The sequence below is a fragment of the Lampetra planeri genome, chromosome 16 (assembly GCF_965212315.1).
Source record: "Lampetra planeri chromosome 16, kcLamPlan1.2.h2, whole genome shotgun sequence".
NCBI classification, from domain to species: Eukaryota; Metazoa; Chordata; class Hyperoartia; order Petromyzontiformes; family Petromyzontidae; genus Lampetra; species Lampetra planeri.
This window is the reverse complement of record NC_136122.1, coordinates 4,049,010-4,070,733: the sequence shown is the minus strand read 5'-3', so window position 1 is coordinate 4,070,733 and position 21,724 is coordinate 4,049,010. Positions and strand designations below refer to the sequence as shown.

General features: G+C 53.3%; 1 protein-coding gene across 1 annotated transcript in view; it reads left to right on the top strand.

Annotated features, from left to right (window-relative positions):
* Nucleotides 1-21,724, top strand: part of LOC144722936 (DENN domain-containing protein 5B-like) — an 82,495-nt gene that overhangs the window by 26,129 nt on the left and 34,642 nt on the right. The window contains 4 exon segments of the mRNA XM_078601361.1: nucleotides 8,606-8,715; nucleotides 12,347-12,799; nucleotides 14,171-14,471; nucleotides 15,539-15,726. Of these exon segments, the coding sequence (XP_078457487.1) occupies nucleotides 8,606-8,715; nucleotides 12,347-12,799; nucleotides 14,171-14,471; nucleotides 15,539-15,726 (1,052 nt within the window).

The following is a 21,724-nucleotide window of genomic DNA, read 5'->3' as shown; positions in this document are numbered from 1 at the left end:
CAATGCCCGATCCACAAATGCGAAGGAGACATCACAGCGACGATTCACTCCGCTGGCTCCTGACGCGGTTATCTGGCTTGGCCACCTGAATGTGAAATTGTAGTTGTTTGTCTCTGCATCAGCCATACAAAAGAAGAATATACCAAATTAAACTGCAGAATTTATAACAGTGCTCGAGGATTACGCTTCATCCATTATACAGCGCCAGGTGGCTCGGCGGGAGAGCAAGTGGCTTGCAACCGGACTGTGTGAGAGTTTTAATCCTGATTGGTGGCGGTTGATTCAGCTGATCATCCCTCCGGGGCAGATTATATTGAGAATCACTTTGCGGAGAAGTGAATGGTGCTTGGACTATGGTGAGACTAGATCCCGTCATAAGATTGTGGAATTTCTACCGAGCATCTCGGGGTTGTAATCAGTGGATGACTATCGCCTCAATGTCTATTTGAGCAGACAATTACTTTTACTTTTGAATATTATAAAGCCGTGTCTGTGCGTATATATTTTCACGCGCTGCGCTACGAACCCAGCGACCCGAGTTCAATTCTCGCTCACGGCCAACATCAGTGACGATTATCTGAACCCGGTCATGGGCCTCCCCGAGGTCGACTCAGCCTCCAATGAGTACCTGGTGCGATGTGTAAAAACATCACTACTGGGGAGACAAAGGCGGTCGGGCATGGTTTTGGCCACCCACCCCCTCGTGTGCCATTCCTGCCTTCATAGGTGCTCGCTAACAGCACTTGCCCCAAAAGTCTGTTAAGGCTACACTGGGATTCTTTGTCTTTATATATAAAAAAAATCGTGGTTCCCTTTAAAACTGAAGGCCCCCACGGAGGCTGCAAGCTTTGGCTGGATTGATTGGGCCCTGCTTGGTTGTGAAGCCTGCACGATGCTCGGGGTTGGCGCATGGTGGGGTGTGACAGCCCCACCACGCCCCGGCTCAATGTGCCCTCGCCGATAACGCTCACTGCGGGAAGTGGTCGCTGCAAGTGGCCTTGACTCCTGTGGCAGAGACGCCGCCAAGCGCAGCGTGCTCAGGCACGTGCCAAGTTGCACCAAACACTGGCGGTGAGAGTGTCCCACGGTTCCTCATTGGCACCACGACTCCCAAGTTGTGCAGCTGTGCAGACTTTTTGTCAGTCCTCTGCCTGATGAGGGAGTTCTCCCTATTGCTGCGCATGTGGAGTAAAACATCTCCCGATCCATGAGTGAAGGGTTCATGTAGAAAGTGTTCCGAAGTTCACGGCAGGGTGGCGTAAACAATTGGCGCGTGTGAAACTGAAGCGTGCGGGAAGGCCTCCAGTCAGGAAGAGGAGGTGGCAGTGGGTGGGACAATGTTTCAGTTTTTAGATTCAGTTTCATTTATTTGGTATAGCCCTGTGAGCCATTCGGCTTTTGAATCGGGTGCAACCGCAACAAACAAAAAACAAAAACATGAACAAAAAAACATCTTAAAGTGACTATGCGCAAACAGAAAAATCCAGGAAAAAACTACAAAGTCTTCCAGAAAAAAATCACCGTACACCAACACTGTGAAAAAATCCCAATGGGATGTAAGTCAAACAACAACAACCACAAGACAACTTAGATTAAAGCCATCATTCTATCTCCGTACTACAACAAACAAACATGGCCAAACCAAAAAACTTTTCGAAATCACTAAAATAAAGCCATAAAAGCAATGTAACAGTGATCATAGAAACTGTGACCGAATTTTCACAATAAACGACATTAACAACATGTACCACCAAACCCTACAGCCATAGCTGGCTGCATGAGTCACTCCACAACAGCAGGAGCATCAGTAGGAGTATAACAAAATTTCAAATGCACCTTTAAAGATCAGTAGGCCAGGTTACCCCACGGCAGGCGCTGCAGTGGCACCCAGAGATTGGCCACCAGGGGGAGGCCCTCAAGCCGGACGGTGGGAAACTGGAAAAAAACGGACATTGGAGGTCACTTGTCGACTGCAACAGTTGCGTGACCTGGCAGAAGGAAGGAGGTGATAACGAGGCGTGGTGACACCATCCACAGGGAGCCCACTATCACCTGTTCATATGGCCGCTCTTGCGAACGTGTTTTTATTTCACAAAGGTTAAATCAAATCTAGCCAACCAATCTGAGTTACGTATCCGTGTATCTAACTGTTGTTTTATCGTCTGCTTCTAATAACACCACATTTTTCGGTGTCTAATAATAATCATCATTTACGTAAATAATAATCTCAACTCTTGAAGCGCCCCGCAGCATTCGCTCACCGTCAAAGTGAAATGAAAACTCGGAGGCGCGAGGGAAAACACAGAAAAAACGGGATGGCAGCAGCCAGGCGGTGAGCCGGCACCAACGATTGCCAAAGCTCTGCCGCCCTCTACATGTGAATGTTTTCAAACATTGAATGAGTGTTTATGCACCCAGGGAAGAGCCACGCATGCAAGGGCACAACGCTTTATCCCATACAGATGAAAGTGGTGGAGGTTTGTTCACACTTTTTGTGCTGAACTGCCTTCCCCTGGCAAGTGAGAGCATGGCTCCTCATCACCGCCCACAGGCAGGCAGATCCACAACATTGGTACGATCCAACAACCCTTGCCGCCTCCACGGTGCAGGATTACAGGCGTGCATAGCCACACCACCGGCCGTCCAGATGATGATTTACACTGGAGTACTGTACTGTAGAAGCTAGCACGTAGAAACAGAGAGACAGATGCACAGATACCCAAGCAAATGCACTCGTATTTTAATGATCACAGTTGCGTTTTTTTAGTGTTATATGATAATTGCACGTGTAGCATACACGACAATATTTGTAGAAGTGCATTATATGTATGTTTTATTTTACAGCCCTTGGTAAATCCACTGCTGGATGAAGACATCCCCCCCCATGCATGTGGCTGGAGACAGGCACCAGCAGCTAATTAATTAGAATTAGAAATCCACTAAATCAGAGCCCGTTTCCTAAAAATGTTTTACCAAGTCAACGGTGCTCGACTCTGGCTATTGGTCAACGTTCTGCCTGGAGCGGTATTAAAGAGCAGGCGTTTCGGGGTCCCAGAGGATTGAAGACGCCTTTAGCAGCTACGGTAGCCGTATGTTGAGAGAGAGAGACAGTCGAAGAAAATAAACAAATGGTGTACTTGGCAGTGACGGTCTAGCACGTAGTAGGCGGCTTTCGCGACCAATATTATCCATAATTGAGGTTTTTTGGGTTATATCGCGTGAATATAAATGTGTCGTTAACACCCGCCACCACCCGACACGAAAAAAACTAGAAGGTTTGTCACGTAAACAAAATATGCCAATTAGTTACTAGTTAAGCACATTGGTTGTGTGTTGGAGAGTAAACCCACAAGTTTTTTCAATTCGAGTACGACGTTTCACCGGTAATTGCAACCAGCCTCATCAGGTGACAGCCAGTAGCTGTGGAGAAAACCTCCTCCTGTTTCGGTCTTAAATAGAGGAGGTAAAAGTGGTGTCAATCCTGACCAACTGGCTGTGCCGGGTGGTGGCGGGTTTAACGACACATTTATATTTACGTGATCTAACCCCAAAAAAAACTTTATTAAGGACAACCATTATTTATTTCCCACAAAGCGGTGCTAATTTTATTGACCCCAACAAGATGATTGGCCGAGTCTACTACCCTCAACGGGGAATTGAGCTCTTAACGACAATGTCGAAAGACAGTGCACAGTCTATATTGTATTAGGGTAGAGTATACTGCAGGATAGAGTTCTGTATATTGAGGTGGAATTGGGGGTGGAATCACACTGCTATACAGCACATAGGCTGAGTTCGATTCCTGGCCATGGCTAGTGTACATCAGTGGTGATCGATATCTGAACTGCTCTTCAACTAATGTTGACCAGCGTGGTGAAGTATGGCCATTATAACCCCTCATGACTTGACACGGCTCAACGGGACCTTAAACCTTGACAAAAGCTTTAAAAAAGTATTGTATGTTCATTACCGTACTGCAGTGTCTATTTACATTTCCAGGAATGGCAAAACATAAATCTAACCGACACAGACGAAACATGTTGCGGTGACTTTTAAATTCCGCATTATTTCTCCGTGCCAGTGTTACGAGCTTGGTATCCATGTTTACATCCACAACGGCAGCCCCCCCCCCCATCTGTGTCCACGTCTCTGGCCCCAGACAACCAAACCACACATTACAAGTCGGGCGTCAGGAAATTTCACAAGAGCTTGCAACAACAACAACAATTCCGTCGTCATCGTCCACGTTTTCTCGTAGAGGGAGGGCAATCGGCTCCGGAGGCTGCATGCGGCTCTTTTGACGGACTGCTTCGTGACGTTTTTCTGCGTGCGTGTTTTTAGTGTTTCTGCGTGCGTGTTTTTAGTGTTTCTGCGTGCGTGTTTTTAGTGTTTCTGCGTGCGTGTTAGTGTTTCTGCGTGCGTGTTTTTAGTGTTTCTGCGTGCGTGCGTGTTAGTGTTTCTGCGTGCGTGTTTTTAGTGTTTCTGCGTGCGTGTTTTTAGTGTTTCTGCGTGCGTGTTTTTAGTGTGTCTGCGTGCGTGTTTTTAGTGTGTCTGCATGCGTGTTTTTAGTGTTTCTGCGTGCGTGTTTTTAGTGTGTCTGCGTGCGTGTTTTTAGTGTTTCTGCGTGCGTGTTTTTAGTGTTTCTGCGTGCGTGTTTTTAGTGTTTCTGCGTGCGTGTTTTTAGTGTTTCTGCGTGCGTGTTTTTAGTGTGTCTGCATGCGTGTTTTTAGTGTTTCTGCGTGCGTGTTTTTAGTGTTTCTGCGTGCGTGGTGTTAGTGTTTATGCGTGCGTGGTGTTATTGTTTATGCGTGCGTGGTGTTAGTGTTTCTGCGTGCGTGTTTTTAGTGTTTCTGCGTGCGTGTTAGTGTTTCTGCGTGCGTGTTTTTAGTGTTTCTGCGTGCGTGTTTTTAGTGTTTCTGCGTGCGTGTTTTTAGTGTTTCTGCGTGCGTGTTTTTAGTGTTTCTGCGTGCGTGTTTTTAGTGTTTCTGCGTGCGTGTTTTTAGTGTTTCTGCGTGCGTGTTTTTAGTGTTTCTGCGTGCGTGTTTTTAGTGTTTCTGCGTGCGTGTTTTTAGTGTTTCTGCGTGCGTGTTTTTAGTGTTTCTGCGTGCGTGTTTTTAGTGTTTCTGCGTGCGTGTTTTTAGTGTTTCTACGTGCGTGTTTTTAGTGTTTCTGCGTGCGTGTTTTTAGTGTTTCTGCGTGCGTGTTTTTAGTGTTTCTGCGTGCGTGTTTTTAGTGTTTCTGCGTGCGTGTTTTTAGTGTTTCTGCGTGCGTGTTTTTAGTGTTTCTGCGTGCGTGTTTTTAGTGTTTCTGCGTGCGTGTTTTTAGTGTTTCTGCGTGTGTGTTTTTAGTGTTTCTGCGTGCGTGTTTTTAGTGGTGTTGTCCTTCTCCCGGCACCTCCGACGAGCACGGTTGGCTATAGAACGGTGCGAAAGAAGTTCAACATACATATGTAGTGTGTTGACTTAGGCGCACACTTGTACTTGGAGGCAGCACGTTTATTTAACACAACGGGTAACTCTAACAGGGTAACAGCATAGGGTGGTGACCACCACGGCTAACCAAACCGACACTCGAAGAGACAATTCTATAGCCGGACCCGGACAGCTAACGGGCTGCCTGGTCCACACGTGGAGACGGGAGATGGAGGACGGCGACTTCATTCCCAGAGTTGAGCGCCCCGATCCCTCTCGGGACCCTGCTTATAACGCCCCTGGCGTGGCTGGCTCCGCCCTTGGCCACGCCCCCCTTCCAGAACCCTCGTGGGGACCCTGGATCTCCATCACGTGATCCTCTCACCCCCGACTGGTGCCCCCCTGCCCTCTCTCGTCCGGTCACGTGTCCTCCCGGGTTCACCTCGCGGTCACGTCTTGACACGACCTCCTTCTCAGCGACACCCGGGCTCTGCCCTGACAGTCCCACCTCTCACATGGCACTGTCTCTGCACTGCGGTGGCCCCCTCGAGGCCACCACACAAACATACGTATTCACATGAATTGGCGGATCTTGAAATATTGTCGGGGGTTTTCTTTCCTTACCCAAGAAAATGTCTCTTCGTGTTATTTTTCTTGCCCATCCCTGGGATAGGCTATGCGTGGCATGACTTCACGTAGATGGGGAGTAGAGACGCGGGGTGAACGTTCAGATCCAAATGCGTGTGCGTGCTGCAGCCCTTTCGTCATTCCACTGCTGGATCAAGGAAGGCCCTCGCCACGCTGCCGCGGGTCATGGGGGTCAGTTGAGCATACTTCACCAAGCCGGTTCTGGTTGGTGAAGGTGTAGTACAGTGATGCCCCGGTTTACGTCCGCGATGCGTTTCTGATAGGTGCGCCACGGTGGCAAGATGTTAACTACCTCGCCTGGTATGCAGGAGGTTGTGGGCTCGATCCCAACCCTGACGCCTGCTGTATATTTGGAGTTTGCACGTTCTCCCCATGGTCGCGTGGATTTTTTCCCGGGTCCTCCGGTTTTTCCCCTCCACATTGAGAATCAATGTGCTTTGAGAGTATTTTCTTGACATTTCTACGCGATAAGCCACTTAAGCTACCATTTGTGATAGCCAGGTCGCTTCTGAAAAAGAGCTACATAGCTCAGTGGGCCTTACCTGGTAAAATGAAAAAATAGTTTCAGATTTTTCGATTAATTGAATGAAACCGCAAATGGAGATAACGTGAAGTTGAGGGCTTAACTGTGCGCACAACGCGTGTGAACACACGGTGCTCGTATCAGCCCAGCGTGCGTGCGCCACAATGAGTTTGCGTGTTGTCTCGGTGTTGGGAGAGCGGCTTGCGAACGTAAGTCTGATGGCTTGTCGGCAATTGCCGGAAATCCCGTTTATTTCATTACAGTACCGTACTTCATTTTTGGCGCATAAACTATTTGACTTTGCACAACACGCACGAAATGTAGTGTCAGGTCTAAGCAAAGCGATCCAGTGAAGTTGACCGCACGCACAGCTTAAAGTAAGGGCACAGAGGGGCTGAATTATTTATTGTAAATAAAGAATGTGGTTTAAAATGTAGTGATGACAGTACAAATCGGACTTATTCACTATAATTTATTCACGTGACTTGAAACTTAACTCTTTACTCGAACAAATATCTATCCTCAGCTTAACTCACAGAGCCACTCTAAAGCAGGTCTGCTCTCTGCTCTGTCCAGATCACTTTTGCAATTCCATAAATGGCTGCCGCATTCTCCGGATTAAACGACGCTCCAGAATGTAAGAGACGCCCCAAACCTGCGCCCGGTGTCAGCAGAGGGATACACATCTGGTCGCCAACACTAATACAACCGCCATTCGCCACTAAGTGACGGTGACATCACCACGGCACCTGTGCCAGTCCAGGGTGCACTTCCAGGCCACGTGAAGTGTCGAAGGCTCAATGCTGGCAGGAGGTCATGTGACAGACCCAGGTGCTATGGGTTGACCGACTAAGATGACTGACAAATCTGGTCACGCATTACGCTCAAACACACCGACTGGATAATTACTAGACGCACCCACAACCAACCTTTCGCTTGAACATACTGGGGGAAATGTGCGTTGTATAACCCGGAAAACATCGGCTGCTTGAGTTGATGCAAGGACAGCAGCAGCGGCAGCCGTCAATACATGAAGAGATCACGAGACGGCCTGCGGTCACACAGCCTAGCGCTCTCATCTGAGCATTCTAGTGGGGAGTTGGCTCAGGCCGTCATACAATAAGCACCACCTTTTTGTCGGTCGGTCGGATATCAACAGTGGCATTCGTGGCATTGCAACTCCCGGCTTATGGCCACTGAAGGAGATGATCTCTGCCTCACGTGCGTTTGACCAGAGAGCACCATGACACAAACTGTGTACGCACTGTGTACGCACCGTGTACGTGTGTGTGAGTGCGTGTGTGCCAAGTGGCTGTGTTATGTACTGTATGTATGTGTGTGACAGTGGTTAACGCTGTGAACCCGGCGACCTGAGTTTTATTTATTCCTGCCATGACAAACTTCGGTGGCTAGTGAGCTGTCGTGTAGTGGTTAGCGCACTGCGCCACAAACCTGGTGACCCGAGTTCGATTCCCGCTCACGGCAAACACCGGTGACGATTATCTGAATCGGTCCTGGGCCTCCCCTAGGTCGACTCGGCCTCAAATGAGTACCCTGTGTGGTGTGTAAACATCGCCACTGGGGAGACAAAGGCAGCCGGGCGTGGTGCTGGCCACTCACCCACTCGTGTGCCGTGCCGACTTTCATAGGTGCTCGCTAACAGCACTTGCCCGTACAGTCTGTTAAGGCTATATGGGGGATCTTTGTCTTTGACTTAAAGAGCGGTGACAGTGGTTAATGCTGTGAACCTGGCGACCTGAGTCGTATTTTTCCCGGCCGTCACTAACATCAGTGGCTCGTGAGATCAGGTCGACTCAGCCTTAAACAAAGTACCCGGTGCAGTGTGCAACCTCAAGCACTGTGGGGTGACAAAGGCAGCCGGGAGCGGTGCTGGCCACCCCCACCCCCTCAACGGTGCGCCGTGCCAGCGTTAATGGGCGCTCGCTAACAGCACTCGCCCCAACAATCTGTTAAGGCTCCACGTCGGGGGATCTTTTGCCTTTGTCTCCGTGGTCGAACGCAGGAGAGAACTTCGAGTGCACCCCGCTGCGCCGCACCTTCAAGGCCAAGGTGCTGGCTCACTACCCCCAGGCAGTCGACTGGAACCCCTTCGATGGAGACGCCGTGGGCATGGTACGTGCTGCCCCCCCCCACCCTCCTGGTCTCCCGCACGCCGCCGGTTCACCCGGACAACGTCGCTTACCGCTGTGTCCCCACCGCACGCCCGGCACTCCGATACCGCAATTCCGCATCGCACTGAACTCCCCGCAGATTTGCGCGGTTGGGCTACGTACTGTGTGAAAAAAGTTTCACATCCATACAACTACAGCACGATTACCACGATTGCCTAAGTATGGTGCGAAAGAAATTCAACATACAACCACCGCACCTCTGATTAGCACGGTTGGCTACGTACGGTGCGAAAGAAGTTCAACAGCCACACATATTTACATATGTACGTACAACGGGCCTGGTTCCTCTTTTAGCTGGCGTGCTGCTCTGTACGTCCAGGCACCGCTTTGGAGGTGAGAATCAGCGGGTCGCACAGATTTGTAAAATTCCCATCCTTACCAGGCTGCGAGGTGGCCCAGGGGGTAAGGCAGTACAGCAAGTGGGTCCATGAACCCCGTCTGTACAAGTGTTCCCTCGTTATTCACGATACTAGCTATCCGCGATTTTGGCCGTCAGCGGATCGCATCTCTACCACGACTGCCTCGAGAGAGCGAAAGAAAGTGATGATTTAAAGTGATGAGAGAGAATGTGATGCGAGAAAGGGATGAGATAAAATGATGATGCAAACTCACTCGGACGAGAGACGCACGAGATAATGTCTCCAAATCTACTAGAGACAAGAAGTGATCGGGACTCATGACAGAGGGGGAAGCTTGTGTTCGAGATTATCGATGAATCATTGCGTCATCGCCTTACTGTCGGGGATCGCGACGGCTAGGAGAGGCCTTCATCCAGCAGTGGAAAATCATGGCCGACGACGTTGGCCACGATTCGGATTCATCAACACCTTTGCTATAATTTGTACATCCGAACATCGAAGCTCGGTTGATGAAAGCGAAACGCAAACAGAGAAATACATGTCGCCTGTCTAGTACGTATCGGAGCCTCGGCTCGCCGCCAAAGTTTGTCCGACGCAAGCTGTGGGCTTCGTCTGTGAGGAAATTGACGTGTTCTTTGTCTCGTGCGCTCCGTTCGAGCAAGCTAATGACACCGCTGAGGCTACCACCGTACGCTTTAATACAGAGTAGGGGCGTCGCACTCGGGTCCTCTGGCAGAGGGCCTTTGTTTGCTTTTAATGGATTTGTTTCTTCATTAGCAAGGTTTCAAACTCGTGTCAGACAGCCTGGGACACACTGCGGCGGTGGCTAGGAGATGTTAACTACCTCGCCTGGTATCCGGGAGGTCGTGGGTTCGATCCGGACCCTGACGCCTGTGTATTTGGAGTTTGCGTGTCTCTCTCCCCGTGGTTCTAGTTTTTCCCTCCACATTTAGAAACACGCTATTATAGTGTTTGGCTGTAATATATTTACATGTGATAAGCCACTTCGTTGAGCTGTCATGTGGCCAGGTCGCTTCTTAAAAAGAGCTATACAACTCAATGATAAAAAATTAAAAAATGTTTAAGAGTGTACTGCTCATGTGTGTATCCACAAGATAATAGATATAAGTTTTTGAATCAAACAATTCCATTACTTGGAAGCGTGTGACATGTTTAAAGGCGACGCGTACCTATTTAGCTGCGGAGACTTTTGGCCACCGCACGCGGAGAGGATGATCGTCGTTACGTATTTATTTCTCCCTAATTTAGTTGCGGGTCTTTTTCACGTTGGCCCGTGGCCACACAGCTCACGGGTGACCTGCCGCTGTGAACAACCCGTCCACCCGTCCGTTCGTTCGTTGGGTCGTCGCGCACAGTCGCAACGAAAGACCGCCGCTGCGCCAAACGTGCGCGCGTGACCTCTTGCGAGCGACAGCATTCGCATGAACCGCTCTTGGCCGCCATACACACCGGCGTCTCGAGTGATTTTGTTTGAACTACGGATCACGTGGGGGGGGGGGGGGTTAGCGGCACCATTCCTTTGAGGGGTCGCAGTCCACCACTTCGAACGTCGACTGCCAAACGACGATGGCAGCGGAACCAGCTCTAATGGCACCTCGTGGCGGCGGCGGTGGCAGCAAGTGGCTCTAAGTGCTGACATTGAGTTGGGCAGGGTATTGATGTTTCTCTGAGTTTTCCTTCAAACCCTTGCGTCGTGAGGAACACTTAATTTGGAACATCGATCGGCAATTCCTTCTCGTTCCGTGCTCTTGCATGTTTGTGCGCAAGTACAGAAGTGACGTTTACGTGAAGAGAAGTTTACGTTCCACAATTATTAAAATCCATTAAACCCGCTGCATCTTAACGGAAAGTTTATTGGTTTATTGTATTTTTTATTTTCTCATTTAAATCACGAAACATTTTGTACAAGCACAGCGAAGCAGCAAGCACTGACGAGAGGTACAGCTCCCGTAACTGTGAGGTGCCATTTCATTAGATAATCACCAAAACAATATCGGCCCACGGCGATGCTGCAGATTGAATCCGCTTCTTTTTAAATAGTGTCCCACCTCTCACATTCCAGCTCCTCGCCTACAGCAGGCCGAGCCACCTTCAGCGCTTAGCTGAGGTTGTGTCTCCACTAATGGACGTGTTGGCGGTACCCCGTGAGGCATAACACACCGGTCCTCATAAAAAGTCTTGACGATATCGTTTTTGCATACCTGTCAACCCCTTATCAGTGCCCTACCTTATTACAGACCAATTCAGACAGTATTGATCACCCCGTGCCCCTTATACATCTCAACGTTCATCCGACAAAGTCCCATCACAAGGGAGAAACACAAACAAATAGACAAAAAATACATTTTACTCAATTTCCCTGTACAAGAATACGGGTAAACCGTACGGGTTGACAGGTTTGCTGTTGCCCTTGAGTGAGCCACAGACTCTCCATCGGAAGTTGCCTTAGATTCAACAGACTGTGAAGCTTCGTGCTCAGCCGCTCACAACGTTCGTCTTCCGACTGCTTCGACTTCACGAGAACTGATTTTGACGCACCACCATCACCACCACCACCCCACAAGCTTTTCTGACCAAGGTTGCGAATCGCGGGAAAGTAAATCATTTCTGCAAAAATTTGGATTTTCTTCATTCCACGCACGGCCGGTGTACCGCCAATACGTTCAAATACCCAATCCATGCCGTGTTCCGGGTCGGCCCGGCGTGGTTCGGAAGGTGCCGAGTTGTCATTCCGCCGCAAAACCCGCGCCGCTGACATCTTGGTGCGGCGAACGGGTCGAGTCGCATGCCTGGCGAGAAACGATGAACTCCCCCACCCCCCACTCTCCCAAGGGCCCCTGCTTGGCACCCCAGCCAGATTCACATGTTCTCGTGAGGCCAGGAGTTGTAGCATTTGATTCAGACTCGGCCTGGCAAATAGCCGGTGGGAAATCACCCGTGCCGTGAAGGGCCACCATGCTGGCGCGGCTCGGATGTGCCAGTGGAAAAAACAACGTACATCTGTCGTGCGTACACCCCATCGAATACATCTCTCGCGCAAAGCGTACGCGGTTTATGATGACATTGTTAACGTGCCTTTCTCTTTCTTTACTCCCCCAACCTCTTTCTTCCTTCTCTCTCTCCCGTTGGAATCCCCTCCCTCCCGCCTCCTCCACGGGTGACGGTGGCGGCGGTGTTTGGGTCGGGGAGCAGCTGTGCATGCCGAAGGGGCTGTCGTTCCGGACGCAGACGGACGACCGCACGCCACACTTCCACTCGTTCCTCATCACCCGCGAGGACGGCACGCGCACCTACGCCTTCGCGCTCACCTTCTACGAGGAGGTCACGTGCCGCTCCATCTGCCACGCCATGCACACGCTCTACGCCATGCATAACGCGCAGAGCGGCGACGGCGGCGGCGGCGGCATCGCCACGTTCGCGATCCCGGAATCGCCGGACAGCCCCGGGGTCGCCGCGGGACACTTCCCCGCGGAGACGCTGCCGGCGGAGCGGAGGGGGCGGCATGGCGGTGGGGGGGGCGCCCCGATCGGCGGCGGCGGCGGGGGGCGGCGGCTGCTGCAGCGCTTCAACTCGTACGAGATCGGCTGCGACACGCTCTACGTCTCCAAAGCGCTGTGCCTCATCACGCCGCTCCCCTTCGCTCAGGTACGCGCGCCCGGCCTGCGCCGGGGGCTGGTTGTTGGCGTCGACCGTGGTTTGCTCCGATGACGTAGAACGCCGGGGTGACCCTGTTTAAAGGGAGGGCATACAGAAGACTTAAGTTGGGGGGGGGCACGACACAGTGACTGTTAAACAAACTTCCAAGAACTAAAAAACAGAATGAGTAACGGGGTGCCAACGTCCATCGTCTATCATGTATTCTGCTCTAGCTCGACCTCGCCTGGTGTACAGGAGGTCGCAGTTTTGAACCCGACCCTGACGCCTGCTGTATATTTGGAGTTTGCGTGTCTCTCTCCTCGTGGTCACGTGGATTTTTCTCCGAGTCCTCCGGTTTTTCCCTCGACATTTAGAATCAACATCATGCATTTAGAGTTATTTGGCTGCAAAACATTTCCGCACGATGATAAGCTCAGTGGGCATTGCCTGGCGAAATTAAAAAATATTTTAGTTTAGTCTTCGCAAAGGGAGACCACATCACCGCCTTGATAAACTCTTAAACATTGTTCTGACATTTTATGACTTTACTGCAAGAATTTCTAAGGGTGCCTAAGGCCTCATCAAAGGGTGATCTGCCCCCTCCAGCTCCTGGCTCAGCTGGGCCGATCCCCATGTCAAAGCATCCAGCCAGCACCGCTGAGACTCTACATTAGAATCCAGTGTGTTAGACACCCACACGTGTAGAAAATATCCTTGCTGGCAATTAAACAGGAGGTATTAAGATGTTCAAACACCAAATAGAAACCTTTTGCAAGGCATCAAGTCTGCATTAACCACACGTACTTGTGGTGAACATGCAAACAAACATGTTGTGTGATAAGTTATGCATTGTCTTTAAAACTGATTGGCCTACACCAAAGACAAGGCACGTATCGGAGAATTTAATAATAATAATAATTCCAATGTTTCATGCGGATTCCATCCTAGGATCCCAATGCGCAATGCATGGAAGGCAGTGAAACAGAAACAGAACCAGTGCCACCGACCAAACTAGAGAGGGAAGGCCACTTTAAAGAGATGGGTTTTCAAAGCAGGCTTAAATATATCTACCGACTCTGATTTCGTGATTTCAAGTGGCGAGGCGTTCTATAGCATTTATAGGTCGGGGTGAGCAGCTATATTCTGGGATACCCGTTTGCCAACATCAAAGTCTGAAAAATAAGAATAGGTTTTGTACCCTTGCTGGCAACGAAACAGGTGTTAAGATGTTCAAACAACAAAATAGACACCATACTTTGATAGTGGCAAAAAGGTCCCATGATATCCACACGCGTGTGTATACGTGAAAGTTAGTTTGAGTTGAACCCCCCCCCCCTCCTCCCCCCCCCCCTCCTCCCCCCCCCTCCCCGGCGCCTGCAGGCCTGCCGCAAAGTGCTGCTGCAGCTGCACCGCGCGGTGACGTCGCCGCGGCCGCCCCCGCTGCCGCTCGAGAGCTACGTCTACAACCTCCTGTACGAGGTGCCGCTGCCTCCGCCGGGCCGCTCGCTGCGCTTCGCCGGCGTGCAGGGCCCCCTGGTCGTGTGCCAACGGCCCGGCGCCGCCGAGCTGCCGCTGCTGGACCACGCGCTGCGCGAGCTCGTCGAGCTGCTCGGCCTGGACAACGTGCTGCAGCTGTTCACGTGCGCGCTGCTCGAGATACAGATCCTGCTCTACTCCAACGGTGTGTGTGTGTGAGTGCGTGTGTGCGTATCCGTGTGTGTGAGTGCGGTTTGCGCACGTGTGTGTGAGTGTGTGTGAGTGCGGTTTGCGCACATGTGTGTGAGCGTGTGTGTGAGTGTGCGTGTATGTGTGTCGCGTCGAGTTGGCGTGCCGCGCTACAAACCCCGCGACCCAGGTTCGATTCCCGACTCAGCCTCAAATAACGACCTGGTGCGGTGTGGTGTAAACTTCACTATCAGGGGACAAAAAACAGCCGTGTGTGGTGCTGGCCAAACACCCCCTCATGTGCCGTGCCTGTCTTAATAGATGCTCGCTAACAGCACTTCCCCCAACAGTTTGTTAAAGGCTATACGGGGGATCTTTGTTTTTGTATTTTTATTTAACTTCTTTCCCCGTAGCCAACCGTGCTAATCAGAGGTGCTGACAACAACGAACAACGCGCCGGGCAGCTAAAACGCAGAAAGTTGCACATTAGGGAGCACAGTTGGTGCATCTGCCAGTCGTCTCGGTCAGCCAACCAATTCACGGCACCTGAGTCTGTCCCATGACCTCCTGCCAGCATCGAGCCTTCGACACTTCACGTTGCCTCAAAGTGCACCCTGGCCTGGCACCGGCGCTGTGGTGACGTCACTGCCACTTGGTGGCAAATGGCGGCTGCTGCGGTTGTTGTTTTACTGGGATTGTGTTGACACCAGTCTTGTTGTGCCACGCTCCCACGACCTGACCCCCTTTATGCATGTTGAACTTCTTTCGCACCGTACGCAGACAACCGTCCTAATCGGAGGTGCGGGGAAGGACAACAAACTTAACACACAAAGCAGTTCTAAAGAAATTAGTTTGTCAGACGAGATGATTTTAAACTGCACAGCTCCGGTGGCTTCGTCGTATCGGAGGGAAGAGCATTCCAGACGGCCGCAGAAGCGCATCTGAAAGCGAGCGATGCCATGACCGTTATTGTTCGATGGTTAGCCAAAAGCCGCTGCTGTGAGGATGACCGGAGTTCGAGCGATGGTTCGTGCTGCTTGACCCTGACGCCCTCCCCCTCTCCCCCCCTCTCCCCCTCACCAGACTACCAGCAACTGATGCTGGTGGCGGAGTGCGTGACGGCGCTGCTCTTCCCGTTCGCGTGGCAGCACGTCTACGTGCCCATCCTGCCCGCGTCGCTGCTCTACTTCCTGGAGGCGCCCGTGCCCTATCTCATGGGGCTGCACGCAGAGAGCCACGATGACTGCTACCTCCCGGAGCTGCCCAACGAGGTTGGCGAGGCAGCGCACCAAGACAAAGATCCCCCGTGTAGCCTTAACAGACTGTTGGGGCAAATGCTGTTAGCGAACAACTGGCCAGCACTTCGCCCGGCCGCCTTTGTCTTCCCAGTGGCGATGTTTGCACATCGCAGCAGGTACTGAGTCGACCTAGGCGAGGCCCAGGACCGCTTCAGATAACCGTCAATGGTGTTGGCCGTGAGCAGGACTTGAACCCGGGTCGCAGGCTTCGTAGCGCAGCGCGCTAACCGCTGCGCCACCGCCCACCTACTCACCCACCCACGCACCCACCCACCCACGCACCCACCCACCCACGCACCCACCCACCCACCCACGCACCCACGCACCCACCCACGCACCCACCCACCCACGCATCCACCCACCCACCCACGCACCCACCCACGCACGCACCCACCCACCCACGCATCCACCCACCCACCCACGCATCCACCCACCCACGCACCCACCCACGCACGTGCGTGCTAACAAAGACAAAGATCTCCGCTCTAGCCTGTACAGACTGTTGGGGCAAGTGCTACTAGCGAGCAACTGCAAAGGACGGCATGGCACATGAGGGGGTAGATGGCCAGCACCACGCCCGGTCGCATTTGTTTCCCCATTGCTGATGGTTTACTCACAACCACAGTACGAACAAATCATTTAAGGCTGATTTGACCTCGGGGATGCCCAGGACCGGTTCAGATTTGCGTCTCCAATATTGGCCGTGAGCGGGTCGCCGGGTTCGTAGCGCAGCGCACTCACCACCACATTACCTCATTCATATACAAAGGCACACGTACATGCATAGTTGCATATATATGCACATACACTTATTCGTTCTTTTATACATGTACACCTGGATGTATTCATACATACACATGCATATGTAGTGGTGGTATTGACGTGCGCCGACTGTGACAGTGATGGATCACGGGGCGGCGCGGGGTGCGGGGTTGGGCACGCGTTGTGGGCGTGGTGTGGACGCGCGCGCCGGGAGTGACAGATGACGGGGCGGCGCGGCGTGGGTGGTGAGGCACGATGAGATGTGGGAAAAGAGGATCGTAGCCAGCGCCCAGCGATTGGTCGAATAAGTGGGTGCTCGCAGCGACGTTCGCAGGTGGGGTATAAAGGGGGACGCGCGAGAGCACTCGGGGAGAGTTATCCAGTTGAAGACCCGAAGACGGAGCTGAAGACCTAGTGCCCCGAGACCCCTAGTCCCGCCGTCCTTGTGGGGACCGGGGCCCTGTGTGGCTCGGAGGCGAGGCTGTGGGACCCGGGGTCCGACGCCCCCGTGGGTCGGGCTGGGGACCCACAGTCGAGACGGATACCCCGGGCAGGGAGTGTCCCGAGTAGCTCAGTGGCGTTAGTCGCCGAGTAGCTAAGTGGATGTTGGTCATCCGAGTAGCTCAGTGGCGTTAGTCGCCAAGTAGCTAAGTGGGTGTTTGTCACCCGAGATACTAAGTGGATGTTGGTCATCCGAGTAGCTCAGTGGGCGTTAGTCGCCAAGTAGCTAAGTGGGTGTTTGTCACCCGAGATACTAAGTGGGTGTTTGTCACCCGAGATACTAAGTGGGTGTTTGTCACCCGAGATACAAAGTAGGTGTTAGTCACCTGTGAACGAGTTTGATAAAATAAAGAGTGTGTTACCCGTGAAGTCGTCTCCAGCCGAGTTACTACATTACAACTGGCGTCAGAAGTAAACCTGTCTTCAAGAAGTATGGACACAAGGAAGACTACCCGTACCCACGAGCGCGGTCGGGACGACGACGGCGTACCGGGGACACCGACCTCGGGAGTAGAGGACGAGGAGTTGCCGCCGATGCAGCACTTCGCGGTGATGGCCGACGCTCCGCTTGCCTCCGACACCAGCCTCCAGGACGCGCACTCCCGGTTGGCGGAGTTGCTACTCGCCGCCGCCGCTGTCTTGGCCGACATCTCCGTTCCGGCGAGCGGAAAAACGGCTGCGGGGGTCGTGGAGGAAGCGACGTTGGAGGATTCCCGCCAAAAGGCGCTTCGCGCCAAAAGTCTGGAAGTTGCCGCCGTTTTTGGGGGGCCGCCACCGATTGGCGGGAAAGACGGACGCCACGTGGCCGGACACCTCCGCGCAGCGCAGCCCACGTCATCAGCGCGCGCCGGAGCCCTCCATTTTGCGCCTGACAACCGAGCCGACATTTTACACAACTACAGCGGAGCGCGGGAAAATCTCTCCGACGTCGACGACGATCGGGTCCTCCAGCAAAGATTGCCCGCGCTGTCGGCGTTCAAGGCGGATGGGGGCGACTGGGGAGCCTTCCAACGAAGGTTCCTCGCTCATCAGGAGATGTCGGGGTGGTCCGACACCACTGCCCTGCGTGCGTTGCCAGCGATGCTTGACGACGACGCGCTTGCAGCCTTCACATCTGCTGCAAGGTCGTCCCGCTCTACGCTACAGGCCGCACTACACCTGATGGCGAAGGTGTTCGGGCCGCCCTCCACGTGTCGCCACCAGTTCTATGATCGGCGGAAGGTGGCTGGAGAAACGACGCTCGCCTACCGCACGGCACTACTCGCCTTGGCGGACGCAGCTTTTCCCCGCATGGATAAGGAGGGGAAGGACGCCATGGTGACGGAGCAGCTGCTGGTGTTGGCCCACGAGTTGGGGGTCCCCATCAACGTGGCGGACGAGATGGATATCTGCTCCCTGGCGATCGCCACGAGCATTCACGCGTACGAGGTCCTCAAACGCAAGCCGGGGGTCGTCTGCAAATGGGCAGGGAACGCGGCACTGGCCGCCACGATCGCCGAACCTCAGCCAGCTGCGGTGCAGGAGCAGGCCTTCGCTGCATCGCGTCCGGGGGAGTGGAGAACGGGAGGTCGTTCGCCCACACGTTCGCCCCGCAAGCTGGAGCAACCGAAACCTACGACGTCCGTCGTCTGCTACAACTGCGGCCTTCGGGGTCACGTCGCAGCCGGGTGCCGGGCCCCGCGTCAGCGCGCCACAGGACCACGTCGGGACGACGACCAGGGCCACAAGTCATCCCAACAAAACCCGGCAAGTCGCGGCACCTCACACGTTCGGTCCACAAACACGGCACGTTCGGGTCGCCGCTTCGCGGTGGGGTGTTCGCGGCTGGGTGCCGGGGGTTCATTTCGGCGAGGGGGGTCCGTACGCGGCCCGCAAGCAGTCGAGTGGTCCGAATTGGCCCACAGGATCGTGGCTGCGTCGGCCGGGTCGTCCGTGGTAACGGGGTTCATTGACGGGGTTGAGGTCCGGGTGCTTGTTGACACGGGTGCGTCGGCCACCATCATCTCGGACCTTATTTATAACATTCTTCCCGTCCAAAGTAGACCCCTTCTGCCAGTAGACGTGCCATTTTATGCGGCGAATGGGGGATCCCTGGGGATCATCGGCCAGATTCGGGCGACTATTTGCATTGGTGACATCAAATTGGCGGGCCCTATTTTCGTATCATCATCGCTGGCCGTTCCCTGTTTGCTAGGTACGGACTTTTTGTCCAAAATGCCCATCAAAATTCTTATAGATCAGGCCTGCATAGAGCTTCCGTCAGGTCGGCGGGTTGCGTTCTTGTCGAGCCCTACCAAAATGCGCACGGTTTGTGCGACGGTGCAGGCGCTGGCGACTCACACTGTACGGGTGCCCCCGGGATCGCAAATGTTAGTACCCCTTCGGTTCAGGAAGCCACTCGAGGTGGGTGCGGAGGCACAGGGGGTGCTGTTGGGGCCGTCTAACAGAGCCAGTAGGGGCCTCGACTTAGCGGTTGCTCAAACCATGGTGAGAGGGGACAGTGATTTGTTCGTAATGGTCCTGAATACGGGGTCGCGGCCGGCCGTAATTGCGCAGGGAACGGTGCTGGCTCACGCCGCGCCGCTACCCGTTGAGGAACGGCTCGTGGCTCAAGCGGATTTTACTGTTAAGTCGCATCCTCCAAGTGATGAGGGGACTGAGTGGTTGGACTCGTTGTGTGCCGGTTCTGCTAACTTGTCCGAGGTGCAATTGGGAGCATTGAGGGGTTTGCTAATCGAGTTTGCTGACGTGTTCAGCAAACATAAGTACGATATCGGTTGCACTGACCTGTTGCGCCACCACATAGCTACAGGGGACGCGGCCCCTATTCGTCAGAATCCCTTCCGGCTCAGCCCAGCCGAGAAGGAACATGTGCAATCGGCGGTTAATGATATGTTGGCGGCCGATATCATTTCGCCCTCTTCTAGTCCGTGGGGTGCTCCTATTGTCCTAGTAAAGAAACAGGACGGGTCCTTGCGGTTTTGTGTCGATTTCCGCCGCTTAAACAAAATCTCGATGGCGGATGCGTATCCGCTCCCCAGGATGGATGAGTCGCTGGACGCCTTGGCGGGAGCGCAGTTTTTTTCCACACTCGATCTGCTTTCTGGATTTTGGCAATTGCCACTCGATAACGAGTCTAAACCTAAAACTGCTTTCCGGACACCTGGGGGCCTATTTGAATTCAACCGTTTGCCCATGGGCTTACATTCCGCTCCCGCCACGTTCCAGAGACTCATGGAATTGGTTTTGTCGGGCCTCCAATGGGATACCTGTTTGATTTATCTCGACGATATCATCGTCTTTAGTCGGACTTTCGAGGAGCACCTCCAGCGACTGAGAGCGGTGTTCCTCAGGATGCGTTCCGCTAAGCTTAAATTTAAACCGGCTAAATGTTTTCTGCTTCGGGAATTGGTCAGGTATTTGGGCCATATCGTGAGTCGTTCAGGGATCTCGACGGACCCTGCTAAGACGCATTGCGTCAGCTCATGGCCAACGCCAACCTCGGTCACGGAGGTTCGTAGTTTCATTGGTTTCGCCTCCTATTACCGTCGTTTTGTCAAGCAATTTGCCACCATAGCCAAGCCCCTGCACGCTTTGACGGCTAAGGGTGTGAGGTTTCACTGGGGGGCGGAAGAGGAGGCTGCGTTCTGCTCCCTCCGTGACGCCTTGGTGCAGGCTCCCCCCTTGTGTTACCCCGATTTCACACAACCGTTTTTGCTTGACACGGACGCCAGCAATACGGGTATCGGGGGGGTGCTCTCACAGGTGGTCGGGGGGGTTGAACGGGTGGTCGCCTACGGTAGTAGAGTTCTTTCCCCCGCCGAACAACGCTATTGCGTAACTCGTCGTGAATTGTTAGCCATTGTGTTTTTTACACAGCAATTCAGGCGTATCTTTACGGCCGTCATTTTACGGTCCGTACGGACCATGCGGCTCTACAATACGCTATGCGCGTGGCACAGCCATCGGGCCAATTGTCCCGATGGTTGGAGGTCCTTCAAGACTACCAATTCACGACGATTTACCGCAAGGGGTTGCGACACTCAAATGCGGACGCCTTGTCGCGGTTGCCTCCGTGCACGGACTGCACATGTTTGTTGGGATCGGCGCGGTGCAAACCCCCGGTCGCCGGCACCCCGGGAGTTGCGCTTGCCGCCACTGACACCCCGGGAGAGGACGCCCACATGGGGAGGGATTCGCTGTTGTCGTTGCCCCTCATTGAGTGGGGCCGCCTCCAGATGTCCGACAGCTCCCTACTTACGCTACGTCGGAAAGTTGGCGCTCCCGAGGTAGGGGAGGCGCGGGTCGGTTCCTGGGTGTGCAGACAGGGCCTTTTGATGAAGTGGGACAACATGTCCCGGCGTCACGTGCTCGTTGTGCCTGTTGCTATGCGGGGTAGGGTTGTTCTGGCAGCTCATGAACGGCTCATGCATCTGGGGTTTCACAAAACGCTCGCCCTAATCCAGCGAGACTATTATTGGCCGGGGATGGGTAACGACGTGGCGAATATTCTTAAGGGATGCGTAGGGTGCGCCAAAAGGAAACCGCCACCATTGGCAGCTAATCCACCGCTGCAATCCATTCAGGTTTCGCGTATAAACGAATTGGTAGCGTTGGACATCTTGGGGCCCTTTCCGGCTACACCTAGGGGAAATAGGTTCCTGCTGGTTGGCGTGGAATACTTCACCCGATGGCCTATGGCATGGCC